This window comes from Sphaerodactylus townsendi, linkage group LG02 (assembly GCF_021028975.2).
Source record: "Sphaerodactylus townsendi isolate TG3544 linkage group LG02, MPM_Stown_v2.3, whole genome shotgun sequence".
NCBI lineage: Eukaryota > Metazoa > Chordata > Lepidosauria > Squamata > Sphaerodactylidae > Sphaerodactylus > Sphaerodactylus townsendi.
Window position 1 is genome coordinate 71,466,971 of NC_059426.1, and position 26,408 is coordinate 71,493,378.

Genomic DNA, 26,408 nt, shown 5'->3' on the forward strand with positions numbered 1-26,408 from the left:
GGGAATGGGGTACCCCATTTGGGGGTCCATAACTTTGCTCCCCCTAAACCAAACATCACCAAATTTGGGTGGCATCATCAGGACAGTCTCTGGATGGTACCCTGAAATTTTGGTGCTGATAGCCTTAAAAATGCGCCCCCTGCAGGCCGGAATGTGAAACAACACTTTAAAAATTTAAAAACACACAAACAAGCCTGTGGAGGCCGTTGGCTCTCATCGCGATCAGTGGGGGGCGCCCGGGGACATAGGGTACCCCCTGCCCCGAGGCAGGAACGCCACTGCGTTTTCTTACTAGAGCTCAACCTATAAGCCACATGCACACATGCTCAGCTACACAAGGAGAGTTGAAAAAAAGACACCTAAAAATTCCTATCCATGTAATTAACCAGTTTTAACCAGCTCTGAGAGCATTAGAAAAGCAGTCCCTAAATGATCTTGAATCGGTCCTTGCCTCCTTCACCACAGAAATGATAGTTCTATAGCTTCAGCCTTTTGGAAGCTGACATGAACGTATTTTAGTCATACACCTTGGTGGTTCTCATAAGCAGGCAAGTTCTTTGAAAAGAGCAAACAACGATAATCCTACTGAGTGTAAAGCTAGATTGAACATTTATGTAGCAGCAGCACTGGCAGAGCACCAAGCCAGCTGCCCCATCTGACAATAATAAAAACAGGAAATACCTTCAAGAAACCCTCCCATCGATGTCTAGCCATGCAGCTGCGATAGGATTCAGCTTTGAATCTCCACTGAGAAAAAAAACCTGACTATTGTTTAGCCCTGCCAATTCTAAACCTGGGATACCTGATCTGCCATCAGACACTAGAAACAGTCTAGACAACAGTCACTGTTTGATTTTATGGATGAACCAGGTCCCGGTGCAAATACATGCTCCAAGATTTTGCTTCCCAGGAATGTTCAGTTAAATATAGCACTGTATTCTAATTCAGAGTTCTCCACTCCAACAGCTGGTAACTGCAAGCATTTTCCCAAACTGTAACAGCTACCAACACACACCAATGGATCTAGTGATGCATTCCTCCAACAGTGCATTCCACTGGTAAGCCATATGGATTTCAGAAGAGCCACAGTAGACTCCCAAGGCCAGCCTGTTTCAAGCCTCCCCAGAGCTATACACAGGCTCAGGTGCATCCACAAAGGCTGGTAAGCTTTATGACTTCTATCTGCCAAAACTAGCAAAGCCAACAAGGCACTGCAAAAGAAAGAGCAAAGGTGTAAGCTGTATGGAGCACAGTATTCTACATGCCACACATGAGGAGGATGCATGTACTAAGCCCTTTCAAGTCTGTACATTAAGCAGGGAGGAGAGAGACACACACACAAACCCCAACCTGGATATTTCAGGTTTCATTATTTAATTTAGTTTTGTTTGTTTTTTGGAAAAAAGACAGTAAGGCAACCCCCCCCCCCCCCAAAAAAAAAAAAGAACTGCAGGGATTCTCTCTCTTTCTTTAAAGCCCGCCATTAACCCATCCAAGGGAATATCAGCTTCCACCAGCTGCAAAGAACTGGCTTTATACTGGGACCAAGCAGCAGATAATGCAGAGACCCCACCCAAAGCCCCTTCTTTCCCAGCTAACAGCACTGCCCTTTGCTACTGGGAAGGCAGAGCTCAGGACTTCATTTCTCCCAGTCAGTACGGTGACTCCATCTCACCAGCGAGCAGCCCCGGGCAGAACCATCATCACCTCTTACCTTTTCAGTGGCTAAGGTTCAAAAGTCAATGAAAAGAAAGAAAATAAAAAGGAGAAACACACAGAAGGAAGGCACCTCATTGCTGATCCTTAGCCAAGGGTAGGGGCTGCCTTTATCATCGACACGCCTGTCCAAGTGTGAGCCTGGCTTGGGCAGCCTCTGTGCCCTTACCCATCTCTGCACATGGTGGCAGCACCCTTTCAACCTTAGGATCCAGCTTTGGCAGATATGACCAGAGCTGTCCAAGACCAGCTGGAATTCCCACAATGTTCTTATTTTTCAACAGTATTGAGAAATACCTGGTTTATGCCTGCACAACTTTACAATTGATGCTACCAAACTTCGGCTTCCACATCAGATGGCATTTTTTTTTAAAGAGGCAAGACAAGCAATTGTCCACTGCCACTTTTTCTGCAGAACATCTCTCTTGGTCTGGGGGCAGTGGGAAGAGACCAAGCAGGGCAGATATTAAAAAATGGGGTCCGTAGGATGGGAGAGGAACAGGGGGGAAAATCAAAACTAAAATTAGATCTCTCTTTCTCTACATATATATAATATACATATAAACAGGTGTGCATTAAGCTAGAGGTTTCCAGGGGCTTTAGGCGGAGGGAATCTTCAATTGTAGTGTCCCAGCAAAGTGAATGTGAGGAAAATTCTGGGGTCTGGCATAGTGTGGGGTTGAGAAAAAGGGAGAACAGTTTAGTTTCCTGCCACTGTGCGAACATCTGAATGAGCCCCAAATGACAGATCCACAGCTAGTCTCTTCCTGCATTCCAGTTCTAGGACATCAGTAGCAGCTTTACTCCCAGAGTGGACTGAAAGATGATAGCTCCTGGAAAAACATCCAGTGCTTCCGAGGCCTCACTTGCGACACCTTGCCTAAGCATAGGCTACCTAACGGGTGGGTGGAAGAACCAGAACCACCTTTATGGCAGGATGTCCTTACATCTCCCCCAACAATCCCCTTGGAGCATACATTCATGGTCTTGACCACATGCCACTGAACTGTCCCTCATCTGAAGAAAGAAAAGAGGGGCAAACTGTATACAGCACCATGTTTTTCCCCTCTTCCTCCCCAAATGTGCAGGGTTGTGAGCACAGCGATGGGAAAACTGAGTATGCAGTCCTCAACGCAGATAGGTCCCTAGCCATCCAGGGATCCAGACATCAACTTCAATCAGCTAAGGCAACCCAGCCAATCACCACTGCTGGATTCTGCTTTGGGTGATTGATTGAAAACAAGTGATTGGTTAAGACAGACAGATTTGGTGAGGAAAGCACGAGGCAGGAAGTCACACGATCAGCTGCTTCCTTCCATCCTTCTTCTGCTACCCATTTTTCTTCCTCTTCTCAAAAGTCCAGCTTCTTCCAGTTCAGAAGATATCAGGGCACATACTCCAGTCCTGTTTCTCTTTGCTCTCCCAGTAGCCCCCGCTGTACACATGAGCCACCTCCTTGGTGTCGGGATCTTTCTTCCGTTCAAACCACAGTGCCTTATAAGGGTCATAAGAAGTTCCTGCAGATAAAAGATGGAAAAGGAGGTGAGCACAAAAAGAATTTTCATTAGCAAGACATTAGACCGGTATCTCTACTTTGCAATGAAGTTTCAAGTGTTCTCCTTGAATGGGGTACAGCTATAGATCACGTGCTCTGCCTGAAGGAAGCCCCAGATTCAAACCCTCTGCTTCAAGGAATCTCATAGGTCATGAGCTCAGGGACAGCAGACAACAGTGAACTAGCCTACTGATCTGACGGCATAGGCACCCTTGAATGCTCATAGTTTACTTCAAGTTGATAAAGAGAATTACTCTTACCGTCCTCTGTGGCCTTCATGGCCTCAGCTTCACGTCTTTTGCGGGAGATACGCTGCTTCTCTTCAAGGCGTTGCTTCTCTGCATTGGCCTCATCCCAGCGTCCATTTTCCATGAGTCGCTGGTCAGGCCGAAGCCTGCTGTCTGTGGGGGCAGTGCCATTTTCTAAAGCATTGAGCGTCAAAGCCAGCTCTGAGAAATAGTACATGTTCTCAGCGTTCTTCCTGAATAAGAAGAAAAGAGGGAAAGGACAGGAATTGGACAGCAGCAAGACTCTGACATGCTGCCCAGTTCAAATTATAGAGCAGGAAGTTGAAATAACTCTGTTTTTATGGCAGTAATCAAGGGAAGGTGAGACCACACACATTCCAGCCCTCTTGGTCTTATGGTCACAACTACCCATGGTTGTGCATATCCTGTGACAACACCACAGAAGCACAGAAATCACATGCTGAGAATCTCAGTTGCCCTTCAAAAGTAAAACCAGTTTGTGGCTGTAAAAGCGTTTCTCCGTAGAGCAGCATCAGCAACCCACTTGGGGGAGCCAAGCTACCTTCCTTACTCACGGGAGTGGGTTCCTCTTCCACAGCATAACCCTGCTGTCCTCTGTTTCATGGGTTCTCTGCCGGCTTTCACTACCATTCTCCATGCTACTTGATGTCACCCTGAAACAGTCCATTTTCTCATCCCAAGTGCCAAGCAACACAAAGTGCACTTTCCCCAAGCAGTCAAGTACCTCCCCAGTGACCTGGAATAGGAGACAGTTAAGTGGGTCAGTAAGAACAGTCCTGATGAGGCTCTCTTTTCAGCAAGACTATTTACAAACCTAGAAAGGTGGTGTTTCAGTTTTTCTCAAGCAAACTTAGAAGCTGAAGAGTATCCATCTCTGTTCAAGTGTGGCTCCATCAGCAGATTGGCTTTTTGGAGCACAAAACTATGCAATAGCAACACATTCAAACAACACTCTGCAAAGACCCTACTGGGAAGGTCACTGCTGCACATGTGACCTCTTCAACTTATGTCTGAGACCCCTCTGGCCACCAAGCAGTGATCGTCCCTTTCCCCTAACTAGCACAAAGAGCCCTTTGCAACCATTGTAATGATCAGAGCACACAGCCTCTTACCTTTCTGGCCACATCTCTTGAGAAGTAGCTATAAGGAACAAACTTGAGAATACACTTTTCACTGGTCTTGTGATTCAGAATCTCGATCTCGCCAGACTGGAGGGAAGAAGTTGTGAGGGCAGAGTTAAGTAGGCACACTACCACGTGTGCAATCTACTCAATATGATGTTATGCAGTTGCTGAATACAATGGCAGGGATGGAACTGTATCTCAGAGGTCCTGGCTCCCATTTCTTCTAAGCACGTATATATGGTTCTCGCATGCCACCTCACAAGAGGCTTCTTCCATTTTTGACTCACCTGATCTATCCATAATTTGCCCACTATGATGTTGTGTACTGTTGTAGTGACCTTTTTCCATGTGTAGTGATTGCCAGTTGCGTGGAAGATACAGTGGATGGTACCTAGAAATAGGAAGACAGTGCTCAGGACAGCTTAGGACTCATGAAGAGGGCCTTTTATAGGCTGAGATTTAAAGTTCTCAGTATCCGTGGAGATAGTTATATCTGACGGTATTAAGAAGACCTGGATTCAAATCCAGGCTCAGCTAAAGATTTAACTGATCCACCCATTCTTTTGCTTCTAGAGAAGTGCCCATTTTATACTTGCAAGAACTTTAAAGAAGATGCATGTTCCAGAAACAGATGCTGCAAAGATAAATGCACCATATACACCAAGTGTGCCATATGGATAGAGGACAAACCATTGTTGATAGACAGATAAAATTATTCCTATCTCCTTAGATGGCTAGGAACAGACCAGTAATCCCAGGATCTGATCAAAGATGGGGATCACTGGTTGACTTAGCTTGCCAAATGGCTGCATTAGTCTGCCAGGCCCTTCCAGAATGGCTGACTGACATCGAGAGGAAAAGACTCACCAAGTGGCATAATTGAGAGATATTTCCCACGGAACTTGCTGGTGATTTTGATTTCCTGACGAAGGGTCCAGCCATGCTTTGATTCAGCATGATGAGCAGCAGCTGGGGGGTGGTGGCTGACCTGGAAGACAGGACAGAAGGAAGATGAAAAAAGAGGGAGACATCCAGTTCCAGCCATAAAGCCCTTAGGGAAATTCAAAGATCACAAATACATGTAGGGCCCTAAGCATGCCCCACTTGGAAGCAAGTTCTAGCCAGATCAATTAAGCTTAAAGCTATTTAAAACTGAAATGTCAAGAGAGCTACGCTAGAACCAAAATTTCCAGCTTAGGATCAGAAGAAATATGCACCTGCTCACAGAGGGAACGATAGCCATTCTCCTCCAGCCGGTCTAGTTCAAAGGTCTCTCCTAAGAGTGGGTTGAATGGCTTGCTAGTGCGGAAGACAGTAGTGGAGTAAGATGATACAGTAAAAGCAGCCACATAACAGAGTTGCTCCAGGGAGCTCTCACACTTGGCTGCTCGGTCCAACAGCTCATGATACTCCAGGTCCTCTGTGAGGCGCTGCAGCATGGATAAGGGCTCGTTGAAATTAACCTGGGGGCAGAAGCAGCAAGTTACAGCCGGAAGATCTTTGCAGAATAAATCATGTTGACATGGAGCTGGACATGCTGTGAGTTTATGTCAACTCTCACACCACAGGGCTTGCTGCAGCATGGATGAGCTTGACCTTCCTCTTCTTGGGGATATAAGAAAGGCTGACTTCCCAGCCTTCTCTCCCACAGAACATGAAGCCCCAGAACTTGCTACTGACGCTACAATGAGGGCACTCACTGGCATAGGGATCTTGGAGAGTTCCTTGCCAATGCAGTTCTTCATGATGCTCCACAAGTTGAGACTATAATTTGGTTTGTAGGGAATTCGGGTCCTCTTCTCCTTCCTGGTGTCCTCCAGCTGGTGTTTATACTTGAAAATAAATAAAAGACTAGTCAAGCCAGATGGGGAGGATGTAGCTGATCACCGAATCTTGCAGTCTTTTGGTTTCAACCTTACTTTGCCCAGGATTTAATTGCTCTTCTCCTCTTTATTAGCCTCACCGATAAGGCAGTAAGCCAAGCACAGAAGCATTAATTTTCAGGGCAATTATACACGTGTGTGTGTGTGTGTGTGTGTGTGTGTGTGTGTGTAATTATTTTCTGTGAAAAGCAAATAAAAATGTTTATGTGGTCAATGACTATGTGCCTCCGTTCTGACTCCCTTTTTTAAAAGGATAAAACATCCCTCCCACTCTCAATAAGCCCTGCTTTAAGGTAATGTTCTGGACATGTCTGAGTCTTACACTTTCATGAAGAATGTCTCCTAGTCCTGTTTCCCCAAATCCACTCATGTAGCCCTTGATATCCCAGCTTCCATGCAGAAACCATATTTTTTTAACAGGCAAGGGAGCCATATTTCAAGCCACTAAAACACCACTGTCACTCCCAAAGCTTCAGAAGACATTCATTTTTCAATTTTCCCATTCTCTAGGCTAGCTCAGTATCACTGAATGAAAAAAAGCCAAGGGTTCCTTCCCACTCCTCTAATCAAAGAGGGGGATTACCTGCTCATCGAGGCTGAGGTCACTGCTAGCACCACTGATGTTGCTGCCAGTTCTTCTAAAGGAATTAAAGAGACAGCATGTGACACTCTGAAGTGGAACCAGATTCTCCAACCAAGATAACTGAACAAAGCAAAGAAACAGTCTAGAAAACAATGCTATGCCCCTCCCCAGTGAAGGTCTGGTTGGCAACAAGTTTTGCTTGAGGGTCTCTTAAAGAATCAGGAAGGTTTGTAGTGATTCTCTAATTACTTTTCTCACTCTCTACAATTTTCACCTGTTACAGCGATAGATAACTAAAACAGGTGAGATCATGGCCAGCAGTGTCCCCCATATACCCTTCCTCCTTCATCTTGATAGCCTATGAGTTCTAAGTGCAAGATTGTTGCCTAGCAACAGCCAGATATGTTGATAACTCCTGTTCTGCAAGGGATCTGCAAGAGAGAACTTCCTTCTCCACTGCTCAGTCCAGACTGGGAGTGGTAGCATAGAAATTACCATGTTGAGTGAGAGATAAGCCTGAAACCGGATGGAAAGGGAGAAGGGCTTTACCACAGTGGGAAAATGCATATATAAGGTTCTGTACTCACTGGGCATTTAGTTCCTGGGCAAGGTGCCAGCTCTTGACGGACATGCTTATGGCATGCATACTGTGCTCAGTTGGCAAAAGGGCATCAAGAAAATCAATGTCCACCAAGCAAAGTCTCAGCCAAACTCATAAGAAGGAAGAGCAGCAGCTCACTTGCAGCTCTTTTGGGCACAGCCCAGGAATACTAGGAGCCAGCCCTAGCACTAGGAAAGACTTCTGATTGAGATTCAAGGGGGAAACTGCAAGCCAGAAACCGTACTTGTCTAGATGGACCAGTGGATTGACTCTATATAACCGTGGTGGCGAACCTATGACACTCCAGATGTTCATGGACTACAATTCCCAATTGGCCATGCTGGCAGGGGCTGATGGGAATTGTAGTCCAGGAGCATCTGGAGTGCCATAGGTTTGCCACCACTGCTATATAAAGCACATCATGCCTTCCCCTCTTCTTCTGCTACACCTTCTCCCATCTTTTCCTTCCCTCCAGAGATCAGAACTGCTTCCTCCTACATGGTTGGGAAGGATGGTACGACAGGCAACCTTCTCAGTTATGTTAAGAGTTTACCTGAAGCTTGCCAGTTATCAGACTCTAGCCTATGATACAGGGAAGATGTATTTCCAATGTCAAAACTCAGGGCTGCAGAATTCTCAGGGAGCTCAAGGAATCACTCACTTGTGGCCCATGTTTTCAGGCATCGTGATATTCTCAGGAGCATCAAAGAACTCATTGTCATCATCTTCATCACTTAGATCCCCCTTAGATGGGAAACATCGATCTGTAAGTAACAGATTGAAATAGTCTTTCCTGGGTTTTGATTATTTAGGACACTATGGGTTTAAAAGGATCTCTCAACAGGAGGCCGGGGGTGGGGGGGGGGTGGGTAGGAAAAACCAAGGAAAGAGAATTCACCCTAGGCTCCTACCTTTAGTGGAATCCATGCTGCCAGGGGCATTGGCTGGTAGAACCGTGGCTCCACGGAAGGCTCTTTCTAAGTGGTTATGCTGCTTGGCTAGCTGTTCCAATGTCTCCTCCAAACGGATGCGCTGATCACGTTCATACTGAAGAGATTTCTGCCACTTCTTGCTGTGTGTCTGGGCCAGCATCAGGAAGTCTCGGCAAGCCTATGTGGAGAACCAAGAAGACACAACATTCAGCACCCAAGCCCAGGTAAAGCTTCACCAACACACCTCTTGTTGTGCCTGCTCTTTAGATCTAGGTGGTGTTCAGGGACAACAGTGTCTTCTTGTGTATTAAGAAGAACTGTTGGGAAATATAACAGATGTGCCATTATTTCCTTCTCAAGATCCAATGAGCATGCACAGTACCAGCCTCAACCTCAGAAAAAAAACACCATTGTGCACACTCATTAAACACAGATGGCCACAAATGCACAGGCAGTGTGAATCTGATTACTAATCTTCCAAGTCAAAATATTTCACAACTCAGCAGGCCAAATACTACAAGGACAAGTAGATCTATTTTTGCAAGTTTCCCTTGACACTGCAGTTGTGACCAACTGATCTCTTAGCCCCATTCAGAATCAGCAAAAATGGCTTTCAATGTTAATCTTAGTTGATATGTCTGACCTAAATGCTAAACTGAGCAAAAGTTCAACAATGGAAAAGGGACCACCAAACTTCATAAGCAGTACTTGGGAGTAGGAAAGTTAAGACTAACGTTCAGGGAAAAGTGTAAACTAGTTTCAACTCCTGCTTTGATGCTCCTCCTAGACTCCACATTTTATCAGACATCATTTTCACCTGGTTAGGAAAAGGAGTTAAAATATTGTTTCCTCTGCATCTTGGAGGTTGCTGGGGGCGGGGGACCCAACAACCCTTTCCTTTAACTAAAAAAAAGGTAGAACATCTGGCAGTCTGGAAAATGTGCTGGATAACTGATAATGAAATTTGGAACACAAATTAGGCATCAGTTTTGTCATGAGAAAAGCTCAGGGGTCCTGATAAAGCTAGTTTTTATTCCGTAACAGATACCAATTTTTTTCCCTTTTGAATCACCCTGAGACTTCCTGTACACTGGATTAGCAGCCCTGGTTAACTAGGAGATTTCTGAACGATGGTCCTATCCAATTCCTTAAGGAGTTCAGCATAAGCTTAAGCCTTCTATAGTGTTGTGATGTCATTATGATGTCATTCTATCTTAAAAAAACAGGTTCCCTCAGTAAGAGAAGGATCTGGCTTAGGAGTCCAGTTCAGTTGTACCAATTACTGCTGTTCTCCACTGCTTAAGAGAATTTTAATATCCACAAGGTGGGGCAGAACTGGCTTTTGCTCTTTCAGAACTCCTAGATTATTTGTAATTCCAATATGTCACCTGTAAATTTTAACATGTCATTAAATATCAATGTAGTATCATGATGTTAGAGTGCCTCCCTCCCACTGCAATTGTCTGGATATTTTGAATAAATCGTTCGTTTAACAACCTCTTGTTTTTCTCTGGGCAGTACAATGCTTTGGCAATAATATAAAGCTGTCTCAGACAATGTAAAGATATGGTGCTTGAGCTGCAAAATACGTAATGAATCAAAATTAAGTACAGAATTTGTGCACAAATCACTGAAGGTTACATACCCAGAAACCTGTAAAAAAAGGCAGGCAATGATGATGACTGTCCCAGTTGAGCTCTGGAGTGAAATCTGGGTATGTTCAAATCTTTCCAGGACAGTTTTGAGAAGGACAAGTGTATAGGTTGCCAAGAATATTCTGAACTGTGACACTGCCTTTAGGACACTGGTGACTACCTAGTTTAGTTCAAGGATTAGGTACAGAGCTACCTGATAATTCACATGATCCCATGAAACAACCTTATACTGAACCACACCATTGGTCCATCAAGATCAGAACTCTCTACTCAAACTGGCAGCAGTTCTCAAGAGATCTTTCACATCACTTAACAGCTGAGCCTTTTAAAACTAGAAATGCTAGGGGCTGAACCTGGGACCCTTTGCATGCAAAGCAGATGTTCCACTACTGAGCTGCAGCCCCTCCCCAATCTTATATGTTCACTCATAAGTTTCTTATTTTTGCTGGCATTGACTCCATATAAATGAGTAGCTCAATGTCTCCCTTAGACCTCTTCAAGGATTATGCTTCTTGTGACGATCTTGAGCCCCTAGCAAACTGTACTCACATATCCCCACCCCAGATCTTAACTCCTGAATGATTAGGTTGATGACATGACACCACACAGTTAGATTGTGAACAAAACTGCAGTTTTGAGTGTTATGACTGAGGTCAACAAATCTCAGAATTACCCAACATTTGTGTAATTCTTCTAAAATGTTTCTTCATGGCTCCCTACAGTATTGAACATGGACCAAGAAGACAGATGTAACCATAAAGCTCACTAGATCATCTTGAGGCTGTCATTTCTTTCTTCTTAACATGGTGTGTGTGTGTATTTGCCTCTCAGCTCCCTGAAAAAAACGTAGTATTTGAATACAGGAATGTTTCCCTTTTCTAAACAATTCTTTTCTTCTGCTTTTTCCCAGTCTCAAAGATCATAATTTGTTCTACTGGTTTTTTAAAAAATTGGATTTCCATCCTGCCCTTTCCTTGAGGTTCAGAACAGATTATCATATTTTAACGATATTCGCTTATTTTATCTGTGGAAATATAATTCAACATTGTGGAAATATAAGACACTACAGCAAGTTCAGTATAAATAGGAATTTGTTTATAGCTTTTAAAATACCCCTAGATGCTTATACTTCACTTGCACGTATAATGCCGTAGGCAGCCCAGGCATTGAAAAGGTTACAACCACCACGTTTTCTCAAAGACAGAAACATAGTAGTAAAGCCAAAAGACCTTATCTGAATAAACAATTCATGTCTGTAGAAACTGTACTGGTTGTCCACCCAGAGCCAGGCACCTTCATTTCACATAGATAAGATTCAGGCCCTGTAACTTTGTATTGTTCACCAGCCACAGAAGTCACAATAATCTACAGCATATGTAGTAGTTTCTACCAGTCACAGAATATTTACAACCTGGCAGATTCAAAGCCAGCTTCTGGAGAGAGACACTTACATTGATCATGGCATTGGAAGTGATGCGGAAGAGCGTGGCCCGCTCGTTGACCTGCTTGATCTTCTCATTGCTCTCAGCAGGCAGCTTCAAGGTCTCTAGTTCACTGAGAGAGCGTTGCAATGCTGTGCCATGCTTGGCAATCAGGTCGTTACAGGTGCTAAGGTCCTCCACCTTACTGGAGAGAGTGCGCAGGGTATTCTGCAGTTCGGTCTTGTCTGTCTGAGAAACCGATTCTTCATCACCTGACTCATCTGTGAGGAATAAGCTTCAGCTGTAATACCTTCACGGCAAGACAGGAGTCTCATCTCTGAACTCATCTGAACTCATCTCTGAACTCATCCCCATATTCCTCTCTGCCCCCAGGATGGGGAAATATCTTCAATGAATTGTATGAAAAGATCACATAATACAGGATGATAGACTTTCAACTATCTTAATCTGGATTGGCACCATTGAAACCATCTGACATCTCCTTTCAACAACTCATTTGAAGCACAGGATAGAATTTATATCCTTCAGCACAGAATTAAACTGTGCAATGAAATACTGTAGACTTTCACAACAGATTACCAAAAATCTCCAGACTATTTGAAGATCATCAGTCACACTGGTCCATTACTCATGGAATTCTTACCTTGGGCTTTTTAGCTGTGCAGTGGGGCCAAAATGTGGTCTCCTCATGTTTCTCTGTTTACACACAAGGAGGCAGCGCTGTCCCCCCTGCAGCCAGTCTCAATGGGCCTCTATTTCCTGGTTCTCTTAACTGTGCCCCTCTTAGGCACAGATCTGATAACACTCAGTAGTCCCAATACTATAGAGCTGTCATTCTCCCCCCTCCCCTCCCCTCCCTTTTCTCTCTCTCTCCCAGTCTCTTGCTTGCTGCTGCTGCAGGAGAGAGGCTTGTTTTTAAAAAGAGGCTTGTCTGAAAAAAAGTTTTTAAAAGCCCTCCTGATCATTTGGCACACAACTTGCACAATTCAGTCAGTGGCAGCCACTGCATGACTCGTGCAGACAACCTGCTGCAATGTGACTCAGCCAGGCCCAGCAGCTGCCACTGTGAGACTTCCCTTGATGACCCACTACCAGGCAACCTGTGCAACTTGGTCAGGTCTGGTGGTGGCCATCATTTGATTTGCTTTCACAGCTGGTTATTGTACAACTTGTCTGATCTGGCCAGCCTGGGTGGCAACCACTTCACAACTTGGCTTGGCCTGGCAGTGGCCACCAACTTGCCACCATGCCATTCGCAAAAGTTGCCAGGACCAGTGAAGGCCACCAATCAACTCACTAACATGCAATTCACCTGGGCTTGGGAGCTGCTAGCGGATTACTTATGTGGGCAACTTGCTACCGCACAACTCATCTGGGCCCTGCAGCCACTGTGCAACTCATCTGTGTGTCTTGCCACAATTCAACTTACATGACTTAACTAGGCCACCATACAACTCACTCAAGCAACTTGCTACTGAACAACTTTCACAACTTAGCCTGACTTTTCCTGGGTGATGCTGTCAAGAAATGATTTTTCTGCACATGAAATAGGGTTGAACAACACAAAATAGTTTTACAAACTTGCCTGAATAATTTTTTTAAAAATATTTAATTTATATACCGCCCTCCCCCAGAGGGCTCAGGGCAGTGCACAACATAGCAGACAATCAATAACATGATAATACAAGGCAATAAAACTAAGCAAATCACGGTACAGTACAATAAGGCTGAGCAAATGATGAAGAGCTGTGGTCCATACTGCTGTGTATAGCTTATTATAAGCAGGATCCTATTTATGTCATTTCTGTACAGCTTAATGTGTCATGTGAATGCTTATGATATGTTCAGTTCTTTCTGGTGATAACAGAAAGATTTCTAAAACTCTGGTGTACTGGTTACTGGTTGATTTATTGAGTCACTTTGGGTAGTCTGCCTTGAGTTCCTATGAGAAAGGTAGACTATAAATAACACAAATAAATAAATAAAATAAAGGGAAGGAAGAAAAGATGGGGTTAGGCTGGCAGATGGGTGAAAAGGAAGCAGGAAAAGCTATGGGGCTGCCAAGGGGATAGAGAAAAATATAGAAAGGGGAGACAGAAGAAACTGAAATCTCTCCATAAGTCCTTGCAGGTCCCTTGCTTGTACATAAGTAATGTTACTTCATATTCCCAAGATATTGTGACAGCCACTAGATCAGTGATGGCGAACCTTTTCGAGACCGAGTGCCCAAATTGCAAGCCAAAACCCACTTATTTATCGCAAAGTGCCAATATGGCAATTTAACCTGAATATTGAGGTTTTAGTTTAGAAAAACCAGTTGGCTCTGAGGCGTGCGTTACTCAGGAGTAAGCTTGGTGGTAGTCGGTGACTTTGCTTTGAAGCAACTGTGCAACTCTTCCAACAGGTAAATCACGACCCTAGGAGGGTTTACTCAGAAGCAAGCCCCATTGCCAGCAACCTAAGTTTACTCCCAGGTAAAGGATCACGCTTTAGTTCTTCGTATGAAAATCAGTGGGGTTTAACAGTGCTTAACAGGGTTACCTACACTGCTTCCCCAAAACTAGGTCTTAGGTTTGATGCTAATAATTGAGCCTAGCGGCTCAGGCAGCCTAAATGCACGTGTGTGTGGGGAGGGGGGTGGGACGACTCTGTTTGTGTGTGCCCACAGAAAGGGCTCTGAGTGCCACCTCTGGAACTAGTGCCATAGGTTTGCTACCACTGCACTAGACTAGATAGCTTTTATGAAAAGACTGGATAACTTCATTTTTTTAAGTGGTCCCCTTTCTGGTGTTTTCTTAGCCTAACAGTGACAAGAGAAAAAAGGAGAACAAGGAAAAGGGGAAGAAAATGCAATTTGGCTAAAGTATAACTAATATCTGAAATACTGACACCTACAATGGATATCGCCAAGTAAGTTAGCCCTATGCTGCCTGATAGCGTTCTGTTATCAACACAATGACTAAAAATCTCTGCTGTAAATTTGCCAAGTGCCTCTTTTCATATCTCCATGCTTTAGAACTGTGTAAAATGTAACAAACTCTTCCAGCAATAACTGGTGAAGCATTTCCTCCTTGTTTTCCTTTTTACAAAAAGCAAATATCTTCCACACCAGGAAGGGATTTGTCCAGGAAAAAACACACACCTGGACAAGGATTATTCTTAAAAACACTTTTCTAATACACACTTTTAACATAAGAGTAATGCAATCCTCTAAAAAGATACATACGGTGCCCAAGAACTGAAGGCCCATGATTTCTTCAACACAAGGCAGTATTCCCTACAGGGATGGTCATTTGACACCACCCTTTGGTGTTGAGTTTACCTGATTAAATATACCAGCTACTAAAAGACACTTGAGCTCAGCAGCCATCAAATTCTAAAGTGTGGCTCAGTCTACCGAGTACTCTGAAGGGCGGTTTTGGTATTGACTGAAATGTGGTTTTGGCCAGCACAGGTTCTAAGCAGTGTGATGCTTAGAAAGGGAGCCCATTTTTCAGGAGTCTCACAATAAAGTAGTGTCCTTGGTTTGTTTGTTGCCTTGGTATGATAAACACATGATTCAAAGGACAACTGAACAATCTGGCAGAAATCCTTGCCCTAAGGAGTTGGAACTTTAAATAGGCTGGAACAGGACAAACAAGAAGACCTGTTCAGTAATATGAATACTATCACATATTTAGAATAGACCAGACATTGTTATTCATAGGACTTTAACCCTATAAATGTTTCGGGCCAATTTTACAAACAGAAAGAGGGCAAAGAGAGAGAAAGAGAGAAGAGATGAGAGAAGAATGAACACTAGCTTGGTGACACCTCAACCTATTCTCACTTGCACTGCTGCCGTTAACCAACACCAAACCTGCCTGTTCCAACAGAATGAATGTGAGAATAGAATTTCCACCCCCCCTGAGCCACCACTGCCCCCCCCCCAACACCTTGGTTAACATATATTGCCTCAACTGTGTTTTTTACCTGATTCTGCCAGCATCTTCACCGCTTTGGCCTTGGCCAGCTCCAGGGCTGTGACCCAGCGCTGCCTCTCAACTTCTGAGCTGGCTTTCAAATGGTAGGTCTGTGCCCCTCCATTGGAAATTATAAAATTGCAGGAGTCCTCTACAGTGATATTGGCTGTGGCCAGGTTGATGGTACCACGGCAGGTGTGCCGCATCTCTGCCTTTGATCTGTAAGGAGGAGAGTTGGGGGAGGGGGAAAGGGGAGTAACGAAGCAAGTAAAAGATATTAGAGGTCTGATGAAGACAGGGGAGAAGAGCAGCACCAAACTCCTTTCCAGAATAGACAAACCAGCATCTCCACAGTCTCTTCTTTCCAAGACAATACAGAAAGACAAGCCAATACCAACAAATAACCCACAACACGATGTTGTCTGATCTAAAAACAGGTTGCTATCATCCCACACTTGCAGAAGGTTCCAGAAATCTTATGTCTGCCAACCCTTGAGAAAGAATAAATATCATAGAAACAGGTGGCTCCCAAAGAATCCCAAGAATGAGATGTCAATAACAAGGCAGGTTTTAAGGTTTTGAAGCAATGGAAGATTGGCTAAAACAACAAACCCAGCTAGATTTTCAGGAGATGTTCAGACTTCCAGCTAATGGAGCTGGTAATGACAGCAGCATTTCTACAGCCCAGTAAAAGGAGGAGAGCCAGTAAGAGGCTCACTCTAGGTTGCCTCCTTTTACATACCTTTGGTCATCTAATGTTTGAGTCCTTAAGTCTTGGGCTACCATTAACTCCCAAGTTTCACTATTTTGATTTTTTTAAAAAATTGTTTTCTTTTGCTCTCCCATCAATGCCAAATAAAATTCATTCTTAAAGACAGAGAGCCAAGAGTGAGCCTAGTAAACTTGGCCATAGTGAGGGCCAAACATGCACATTACAAAGACCACAAATTTCCAATTGTCTTCAAATAGAAACAGGATCAGGCACATATACGGAGTGAATCATTCTGGAGGAATAACCATGTCTGCTCTAGCAAAATTACACAGGAGTAGATTCTGTGGCTTGGCCGCCGCCAGCTGCCAGTTCTGGACGGTGAGACCCTTCATCTTGCCTCATCGGTAAGGAGCCTGTGCGTGACTCTGGGCTCCACTCTTTCATTGGAGGACCAGGTCACAAAGACAGCCCAGGCAGCTTTTTTTCTATCTGTTCCAGGCATGGGAACTGGTCCCCTACCTCTCATGGACCGATCCAGCCACAGTAATCCACACGACAGTCACCTCTAGGCTAGACTACTGCAATTCACTTTCTACGCTGGCCTACCTTTGAAGCTGATCTGGCGGTTGAAGCTCGTATGGCAGGCGGCTGCTAGGTCTTTCAGGATAGGTGTTATATGGTCCCAGCTAGAAGCTCCAGCTGGGACCATATAACACCTGTCCTGAAAGACCTACCTTGGCTGCCTGTCGAGTACTGGATCGTCTTCAAAGTTTTGGTGTTAACCTTTAAGGCCATTAGCAGTCTTGGACAGGCATACCTCTCCCCTTATTGCCCTCCAGTCTGCAGGGAGGAATTTGTTGGTGGTCCTGGGCCCCAGGGATGTTCAGCTGGCAGCAACATAGGCCAGGGCTTTTACAGCCCTGGCCCCGGCCTGGTGGAATGCTCTTCCTGATGACATCCAGGTCCTATGGAGTCTGTCTCAGTTCTGCAGGGCCTATAAAGCAGAGTTGTTCCACCGGGCCTTTTCTGCTGGGCCAGCCGGGCATCCCTTTTCCTAGTGAAATTCATATCCCCATCTGGATGCAATGCACACATCTGTTTTTATTTCCCCAAGTAGGTTTTTATGCTATGTATTGTAACTTGATCTTAAAGCTTTTCAATGTATATATTTTTGTATTATTTATTGTATTGTATTGTTTTATATGCTTTTATTATAAGCAGCCCTAAGTCCTCTAGTGGGATAAAAATGTAACAAGGTTTGGTGGGGTAAAAATGTAACAAATAAAATAAATAAATAAAATTGCTCTCAATTTAGAAAACTAGCAATCAGTAAGAGATTCTAGCACAGCATTCAGCCTCACCCACCTCACAGGGTGTTTGTTGTGGTGGGCGGGGGGGGGGGGGGGAGATTGGAATCCTTTGAGTCTCCTTATAGGAGAGAAAGGGAGGATATAAATTCAAACTCTTCTTCTTGACAAATTTCTCTATGTGCCTCCTGGAGGAGGGGGGGGGGAAGAGCGGTAATCATTCATATTGTACATACAGTATGAAATGGTACAGTTTCATTATGCAACTTACAAACTAGAGAGGCTCTTACTGCTTTCCCTTTTTGGTTATCTAATTTCCAAGTTCAGGCCCTGCACACTCCAAATTGTCATAAAAACACTCTGGCCATCTAATTTATATAGCTCGCCCAATGTATGCCAAATGTGCACAGGTTATTGACAGAGTTATAGATGCTCTGCCCCTTGAATTGGAAAATTAAGTCAAAGTGTTGAAACTTGTTGAGCAATCTATTTAAGTCTAGATTTCCAAATGTTTTGCAATACTGGAAAAAACTAAATTTGCTTGTTTTTAAGGCCACTCCCCAGCTCATGAAAAATGTGAAAGAATTATCAGACTAGCACTGTCTCTTCGAAAAGCCCTTTCTGTACTTTGATCACAACTGGCAGTATCTTGGAACACTGCAAAGTCGCCTGACAATTTTTGTCAGGTACTGATAGGCTAGATGGTGGTGGATGTTAGAGCTGATAGGTTAGATGGGGGTGGATGTTAGAGCTGATAGGCTAGATGGGGGTGATTTATCCAGACTTGCTGGTGTTTGGGAGTATAAAACTTGGAACCGAACATGGACTAATGCTCAAAAAACACAGGCCCTATTAAGAAATATATATCCATGCAGACTGTATGTACACCATACAGTGCCAACAGAACCACAACAACACTCTTTCTTCTATGTCCAGCAATGTATTTACATGTGCATATACCCTGACCTGGATAGCCCAGACTAGCCTGATCTCAGAAACTAAGCAGGGTTAACCCTGGACAATACATGGATGCAGGACCTTCAAGGAATACCAGGGTCCTGACACAGAGACAGGCAATATCAAACCACCTCTGAACGCCTCTTGCCTTGAAAACCCTACGGGGTCACCATAAGTCACCTGTGTCTTTTTGATGTCAAAAATAAAGTATTATTATATGAAGACAGAAAGACTTCAATTCACTAGCAGGGATTTTTTTTTTCAAGTATGAAAGTACTTCCATCACACAGGGAGAATTCAAATTTGATATACCCTAGAAAAAAGAAGCCGGATAACTTAAAAGGTCTGAAACCTCTCCCCCTCTGAAACACAGGAAAAAATTATAAACTGAAGCAATGGGATTTATCATTGCTAGAACTATAGTCTCTGACTGAAAAGAGCAGGAGGCATATAAGAACACAGGTTTTAAAATGGGACAGTTTTGCACTCAGATTGACACACACAAGTCAAAGAAGACTGGCTGGTGAAATATTGGTTAAAAACTTTTAAATCAAACAGGCTGTTGTGGGTTTTCTGGGCTGGGCTGCTGTGGTCTGTTGCTCCTAATGTTTCACCCACATCTATGGCTGACATCTTCAGAGGTACATCTTGGTGAGATGTGTTTCTCTCCATGGCACAATCTATATATAAAAGTTTATTTATTAGCCTCAGGCAGGTTCCCTGGAGAGGTGGCATATAAATTCCAAACTAGCAAAAAGATACTTTAACTATCAAGCCTGATAATGACAAAGACAAATTATTTAACTTCTCATGAAGCAACTGCATTAATTGTTTAAACATAGTTTTTTAATAGAATTTTAACAATGTCAAGTAAGGACTCTACATAAGCAAATCTTTAATTGAACAGAATTCCTTTGCTTTTCATTTAGCAATAGTACACTCCTATCCAAGATGGTCATCCTCTTCCACTGAGTGCACAGCTTTGGGAGGGACACACATGAAGTGGTGAGGGAGGGAGCGTACAACCACCTAGCCAGCCAGATCTGCCAAATCAACCCACCTGTGAGTGAGATCTGGCCGTGACATTTGTCACCCCATTGACCACCAGGGTTAATTCAGCTGATCAGACTGGCTAAGTGAGCATTCTCTACCACCATCATTGCTCCAGCTGCGTCACTCCCAATGGTGGGCACTGGGTGGAAGAGGATGACCATCTCAGATAGGAGTGTACCTTTCTTCAACCAAGGGTATACAATAGCTACCCTGCCAGAACCACCAAATAAGTTCAAGATCCATTTATAGGGGAATGAAGGGTAGTCAAGCTTTTATTCAGGGATACCCAGGTCAACCTATCTTTTCCAAGTGTTTTTAAAACAAATTTCAGAATACAAATAAAGTTAAACAAACAGCTGCTATTAAAGAAGAGTCAGCTTAAAACCTAAATATCCAGCATACCAATTATCTCTGTTGCAAAGATAGGTAACCAGAAGAAACAGTTTTTACTGTTTTGCTAAGTTTGTCCCTGATTACTGCAAGTATAAAGGGCAAACAGCTCTCTCCTGTAGTCTTGCTTACAAACGAAAGAGCAATCTTGGCTTCGTGGAATACCCAACAATATTTGAGCTTTACAATCCTACATTGACACATGCACAAGTACAAGATACATATTCATACTTGTGTGCACACAGGTACAGGAGCTTGCAAGGAACTCCACACCTGACCAGGAAGCCTCGTCTCTGTGTGTGTGTTAAGTTCCAACAAGTTGCTTCTGACTCATGGTGACCCTATGAATGTCATCTAATGTCGTCCAAAATGTCCTACTGCTAATAGCCTTGCTCAGGTCTTACAAACTGAGGGCCGTGGCTTCCTTTACAAAGTCAGTTCCAAGTCCAACCTTTGTCCTAACTGATAAGACAGTGAGAATGTGGAGAGAAAGGCCCCTGGAAAGGCATGTCATAATTCATTCCAGTCCCTGCTTTTCTCAGCACTCCCTTAAGACCATCTATGACTGGTGTCCTGCCAGGTTTACACAGGCACCCAAACATATTAGCAAGTGCATACTTTCCACCTACCTCTGTGCTCACAAATCAACCCCTCCCCCCAAGCAGCACATGACATAAGTTGCCTAGGCACTGGCTCAATGAAAGGAAGAGCCATCTTATATCCACTGCAAGGCTGAGTAGCAATACATGGTCAACAAGGAACATGCCCCACTTGGAGCTGGCTCACAAGCACTACCAGTGTGCACTAGTAGAGATGCCATCGGTAATTCGCTCCCCTGGAGACTGGGAAGACAGTTATTAGGCATTCCACTCTCCTAGCTGGCTGAGTCTACCTGGGAAACATGAGCCTGGACTGCCAGCTATTCTTAGGCTCTTGAGAGTCTTGTTACTTTATGAATAATACAGACTGTATGTTAGGAACCCAGCTAACCGCAGCCACCTCTGCTAAATTACAGGATGGCTTCCTGAAGCCTACCAAATACATTCCCTTGTCTGAAAACTTTAGCATCCTTTGTTATATGGCCAAGAAAACTGCATGGGATCAAAGGCCCCTCAAACTTCCAGGGACTTTCAAAAACACATCTTGGAGCTGGGCACTAATAGAGAAGAGCCTCCAGCTGGATCTGTGGGAGGAAGAGGAACAATCTGAACTGTGCCATCATTGGGGCTAGTAGCCAGTAAATAAAAGGAAATGTTCCTCAGCAAAGACAGCTACTGATGGAGGAATTGGTAACAGGGCATCCAACAAAGTGAAGCTTTTTTCAACCCAGACACTCTAGAGATTTAGGGCCCTAGGCAGCATACAGTGCTACAAGAGAACGTGATGTTTAACATCCTTTTTTATATTCATAGTAAGCATTTATTATCGTAAGGGATCACAAATACTTATAATACTTATAGGTAAGATCAGATCAATAATAATTACCAAGAAATTTATAATGATTGATACACTATGATTTTGTGATCTGTGCAAACTTTGTTTGTTTATTTGTTTATTGCAATATTCATAAATAAAATATTAAAAAAACAAATACTTATAATACTACAGCATTTTCCCCACAAAAGAGATTTTTATTCAGGAAATGACCAAGCTGCTTGTTTACCACACTACAGAGCCTTCAGTGATTCCGCCATATCCTTAAGTGCAGGCCATGGGATTACTGGAGCCCCATTCAAAGGGACAGGCAACCCTCTTGGGAAGGTTCATGAACTTCACACAGCATGCAGTACCACAGGGCTGCACTGACTGTACATTTAACTCAGAGGTGTCCAACTCTGGTGCTTCAGATTTTCATGGACTACAATTCCCATCATCCCCTGTTGGCCATGGAAATTGTAGTCCACGAACATCTGAAGCGCCAGAGTTGGACAGCCCTGATTTAACTAAAAGGTACATGTAATCTGCGATTTCAAAATTCCTTAGAGGAAAAACATGTTTGAAGAGGGTCTGACTTCTAACAGGGAGAAACAAGAATTGCAGAACACTGAGAGTATTGTATGTCCACTCTGCAAATATGTTTACAACTGCTAAACTGTAACAGCTCCTATGAAAGGAATCCTGGAAGCTCAAGCAATGTGAAGAACTGAGAATAAATTTGCAGTACCCTCACAAAACAATAGTCCTCAAAATGCTTAACCCCACTGAAATTGGCTTAAATGTGTAGAGTGACTGAATTGAGACACTGAGCATCTCTGAGGAGCTAGTGATTCTAAGTAGAGGGGAAAACTGAACCTGGTTATTTAGTAGATAGGCAGTTTACTGTTCACCCAGCTGTCAGAAACTTAAAGTTATCAACCTAATATCCCTAAACCTCAAAGTGGCCTATTCTCTCTAAACCTCAAACAGGACGTAACTCTAAATTTAAATATCAGAAAAACCCATAGGTAACAGTGGGAAGAGAAATTAAACACACACTCCAACAAAAATGTCATACCAACCCATGATTAGGTAGTAAGAATTTGTTGAAAGACTCCAGAATAGCTCAACAGATCTACATGAACAAAACTTGAACACAGGATTATACTCCTGCGTATAATCCTTGGCCTTTGGTCCTGAAGGCCACATGCCTTTTCTACTGCAGAATTACATCTGCCTAGAGACAAGGAACAGATTTTTGCTCACTCGTCTCTGCACTCTTGACAGAATATTAATTAAGCAGGATCTGCCATTCAAAAACTCAGGCTGCAATCCTATGCACATTTACATGAAAATGAGTCTTTCTGAACAAAGTGGAACTTTGACTCCACACTGTGCCACAGAGAGAAACACATCTCACAGTAACATGCTTCTGAAGCTACACATGGAGGCAAAACATTAGGAGTTAAAATCACCAGACCCCAGCCACACAGCCTGGAAAACCCACAACAGCCAGTTGATTCTAGCCGTGATAGCTTTCAACAATACAAAGTGGAGATTACTTTAGAGAAAACATGGATAGTACCTAACTAAAGTGTCCACAGTTTTCTGGAAGCAAGGACAAAATTTGTAGGGCAGAACAGTGTTCAAGATTGAGACAGAAAGTATAAGTCTGAGCTATTTAGATAATAAAATTGAACATTTGTAATTTGAAATGGAAAACACATTGCAGAGCTATGTAAACTAGAGAACATAGAGATGGAGGAGCACCTGAATCCTAACATCTGTGATGATGATCAAGTCCCTGGATTGGAAGTCCGCAATAATAAACACGATACCTGTGTCATTTACAATGTTTGAACTCAAAAATCCCTGAAATGATTTTCTCTTTTACATAGAAAAACAGCATTTAACTCAGTGTTTTTGATGGCCTCAATTCAGACTTAAGCAACTACGGGCCTTTCAGACTTTTTATTATGGTTTGCCACTGCCTTCCTCTGAATAATGACCCTGGTATTCCTTAGTGGTCTCCCATCCAAGTACTAACTAGAACCAACCTTGCTTAGCTTCTGAGATCAGATGAATTCAGGCTATACTCCCCGTTCAGCATAAAGAATGACGTGTGGACTGCATTCCCTGGTGGTTGTAAAGTTGTGCCTGCCATTTTTTTCCCCCGCAGCAGGATTGGGAAACAAAATGGCAGGAGCAAATTTACAAACAGGCAAGTCTTGCTGAAAGCCATCCAGGGTAATATAAATGATCTTTTTAAAAGTTTTTTGTTTGATACTGCAGGCAGTAATGGTCTTGAACAAAGTGACACTTAAATATGGCTAAATAAGGCTAAAAGAGAATTGGAAATGAGGGGGACGGCAGGCAGTAGGACCCAGCAGAACATTCCTCCACAGCAAAGGTCCGGGAAGCTGTGGCGGTTTAATACACACATCTCTGTGGATCTTTATGTTGAACAGAGTATACTCTCAGCCATCCATGTCAAGGCTCCAGATCTTTTAAAGGAGATGATGAAGATGGGGGATGGAAAGGAGATGAGATCAAGATGGCAAGTTCAGTCTCAACCTATGCTGATTCACTATAACGTATATAGAACTTATACATGTAAAACTGCATGTGTGTTCAGCTCTTTCTGTGCAATCGTAAACCATGAAAAAGCATGATGTAGGGGTTAAGAGCAGACTCTAATCTGGAGAACCATATTCGATTCCCCACTCCTCCACCTGAACAACAGGCTAACATCTGGTGAGCCAATTTGTTTTCCCACTGCTACATTCCTGCTAGGTGACCTTGGCTAGTCACAGTTCATTCAGATCTCTCTCAGCCACATTTACCTCACAAGGTGTCTGTTGTGGGGAGAGGAAGGGAGAGGAGTTTGTAAGCTGCCTTGAATCTCCTTAAAGGAGAGAAGGGCGGGGTGTAAATCCAAACTCTTCTTCTTCAGGTTAATATGTATAAACTGAAGGCATATGTTCTGATGAAAATGTGTAGGCTAGGGTAACGTTTCCACCATGGAACTACTCCTGTCTTCCTCACAAGCTCACAAGCTTTCAATACTAAAAGTCACAGATTAAGTTTCATGCATGAGCAGAAGATTGAACCCAATGCTTTCTATTGTTAAGGCCAGTATAAGTTTTTTGACTAGTCCCCCTACCTTACTGCTACCAGAATCATTTTCAATTGCAAGGATCTTTAGTACTAGTGAAAAACGCTTTCTGTAGAGTCAGTAATCCCCAACGTAAACAGTAAGTCCATGACAACCAGTTTAATTTGACACTTCTCTAGTTCTACCTGTACTACATTCAGACCCCAGGTCTTTCAAATAGAAGCGATCAACAACTAGTTCATGACATCTCATAAGGTGTATCAACCCGCAGGGCCATCATATTTCATTTTTTAAAAAAGGGTCTGTAACAGCAGAAACTACCAAAAGGACCTGTGTCGCAAGTGACATCAAAGCTCGTGCTAGAATGCTTCTTTCAGATTGGGACAATGGTTGCAATAGACATGCGCCCCAGAAATGCTGCAGGTAATATGGAGGTTGACTTGATAAGACTAAATACAGTGGCTAGGCGAAGTGCGAAAAGCAAGCAAAATAATACAACAATAAGCAGAGAGTGGGGGAAAAGAAAAACTATGCACAGAGCCCAAAGAAGGGAAAGAAGAGGGTACAATGAAGGTTTTGAAAAGCTGTGTGCTGTACATTGCTAAAGGGAAAAAACGAGTGTGAAAATTGTCCGGAAGACGGCTGCAGAAGCTGCTCTGCAAGAGGCGCCACGTGGCAAGGAAGTACCATAAGGAGACAGCTGCGGCTGTTCTTTGGCTTTCCTGTCAGTAACAGGACAAGGGAAAGTTGCCCGGCGCAGCGCCCAACCAGACCGTGGGCCAGAAGCACCCGAGGAGGAGGGACCCTGGGCGTGGCCTGGCCAAGGAAAGTGGGCGGGGTCAATCACGTCCCCCCGAAAGGATGTCGCCTCACCTGTAGTAGCTGAGGAGCCCATTGCTCAGCACAAACCAGCGCCGCTGATACCCTTTGATGTAATTGGTCCATTTGAAAAGCCAGCCCTCGCGGGCTGACCCGGAAGCCGAGCTGGTCGACACGGAAGCGGAAGAAGTGCTCCCCCCGGCAGCTCCTGTCACCCCCCCGGGGGCCGGTCCCCCAGGGCCCAGCGTGCCTCCTTCTCCTCTGGTGGCGTTGGTGCCGCCGGGCCCAGGCGAGGGTAGCGGAGGCGTTGGCCCGGGCCCACAGGTGCCCCCTGGTCCGGAGGCATTGGGGCTGGGCGCTGTCCCAGAACCGGGCACCGCGGCTCGTAACTCCGACATCGCGCAGAGCAGCAGCACCTCCTCCGCCGCCCCCGCGAGTCTCAACCGACTCTGCCAACGGGAGCAGCCGAAGAACCACCGGAGGCTGAACGCCTCCCTCCGCCTCCTCCTCCGTTTCGCCCTCCCCACAACTGTACGCGCAGCGCCGTCACCCACCAGCCCGCCCTGTTGGCAGCGACGCCCACTCCAGGGGTTGGAATCCCGCGTGGCACCGCCCCAGCCCACGGTTACTGGTCCAAATGTCCCCGTAGGGTGGGGCACATCGGTGCATTGGACGAACGCGCCGTCTCCTTTTCGTCTTGCTTTTTTAAGACGTCGCTCCTATTGGTCGTTTCTTCTGCCTTTTTCTGGTAACAGCCAATTAGATTGCTGATGTGAGGGTTCGGTCGAACCGTCACGGAATGGAGACAGCTGGTTAGTTGCAAGTGACATTTTAGACTCGGCGGTGACAGAGGAGAAGACTCTCTGCCGTTGCACCTCCGCGGCATGTGAATGGGTCGATGTACTAATTCCCAGGCG

At 44.3% G+C, this 26,408-nt stretch overlaps 1 protein-coding gene across 2 annotated transcripts; it reads right to left on the minus strand.

Annotated features, from left to right (window-relative positions):
- Positions 1–590: 590 nt before the first annotated feature.
- Positions 591–26,045, minus strand: LOC125426943 (oxysterol binding protein). Of its 2 annotated transcripts, none has more exons than XM_048485827.1 (14): positions 25,546–26,045; positions 15,733–15,941; positions 11,770–12,020; positions 8,643–8,841; positions 8,393–8,495; positions 7,131–7,182; positions 6,365–6,496; positions 5,882–6,127; positions 5,532–5,652; positions 4,952–5,055; positions 4,653–4,748; positions 4,095–4,276; positions 3,532–3,752; positions 591–3,233 (listed from the first exon to the last, which is right to left on the minus strand). In XM_048485827.1, the coding sequence occupies exons 1-14, from the start codon at positions 25,887–25,889 to the stop codon at positions 3,091–3,093; spliced, it is 2,403 nt and encodes an 800-aa protein (XP_048341784.1). In that variant the 5' UTR covers positions 25,890–26,045; the 3' UTR covers positions 591–3,090. The 2 variants fall into 2 exon arrangements, with proteins under 2 accessions (XP_048341784.1, XP_048341783.1); XM_048485826.1 differs by having other exon boundaries at positions 7,131–7,185; positions 25,546–26,044.
- Between the last annotated feature and the right edge of the window lie 363 nt (positions 26,046–26,408).

Excerpts from the sequence above, each read along its gene's own strand:
- LOC125426943 (XM_048485826.1), bottom strand. The coding sequence starts at position 25,889 with ATGTCGGAGTTACGAGCCGCGGTGCCCGGTTCTGGGACAGCGCCCAGC. Across the intron at positions 6,128-6,364 it reads TCTCCAAGATCCCTATGCCA|GTTAATTTCAACGAGCCCTT; the intron begins GTGAGTGCCCTC and ends TTCTGCCCCCAG. Across the intron at positions 4,749-4,951 it reads GCAAATTATGGATAGATCAG|TCTGGCGAGATCGAGATTCT; the intron begins GTGAGTCAAAAA and ends TCTTCCCTCCAG.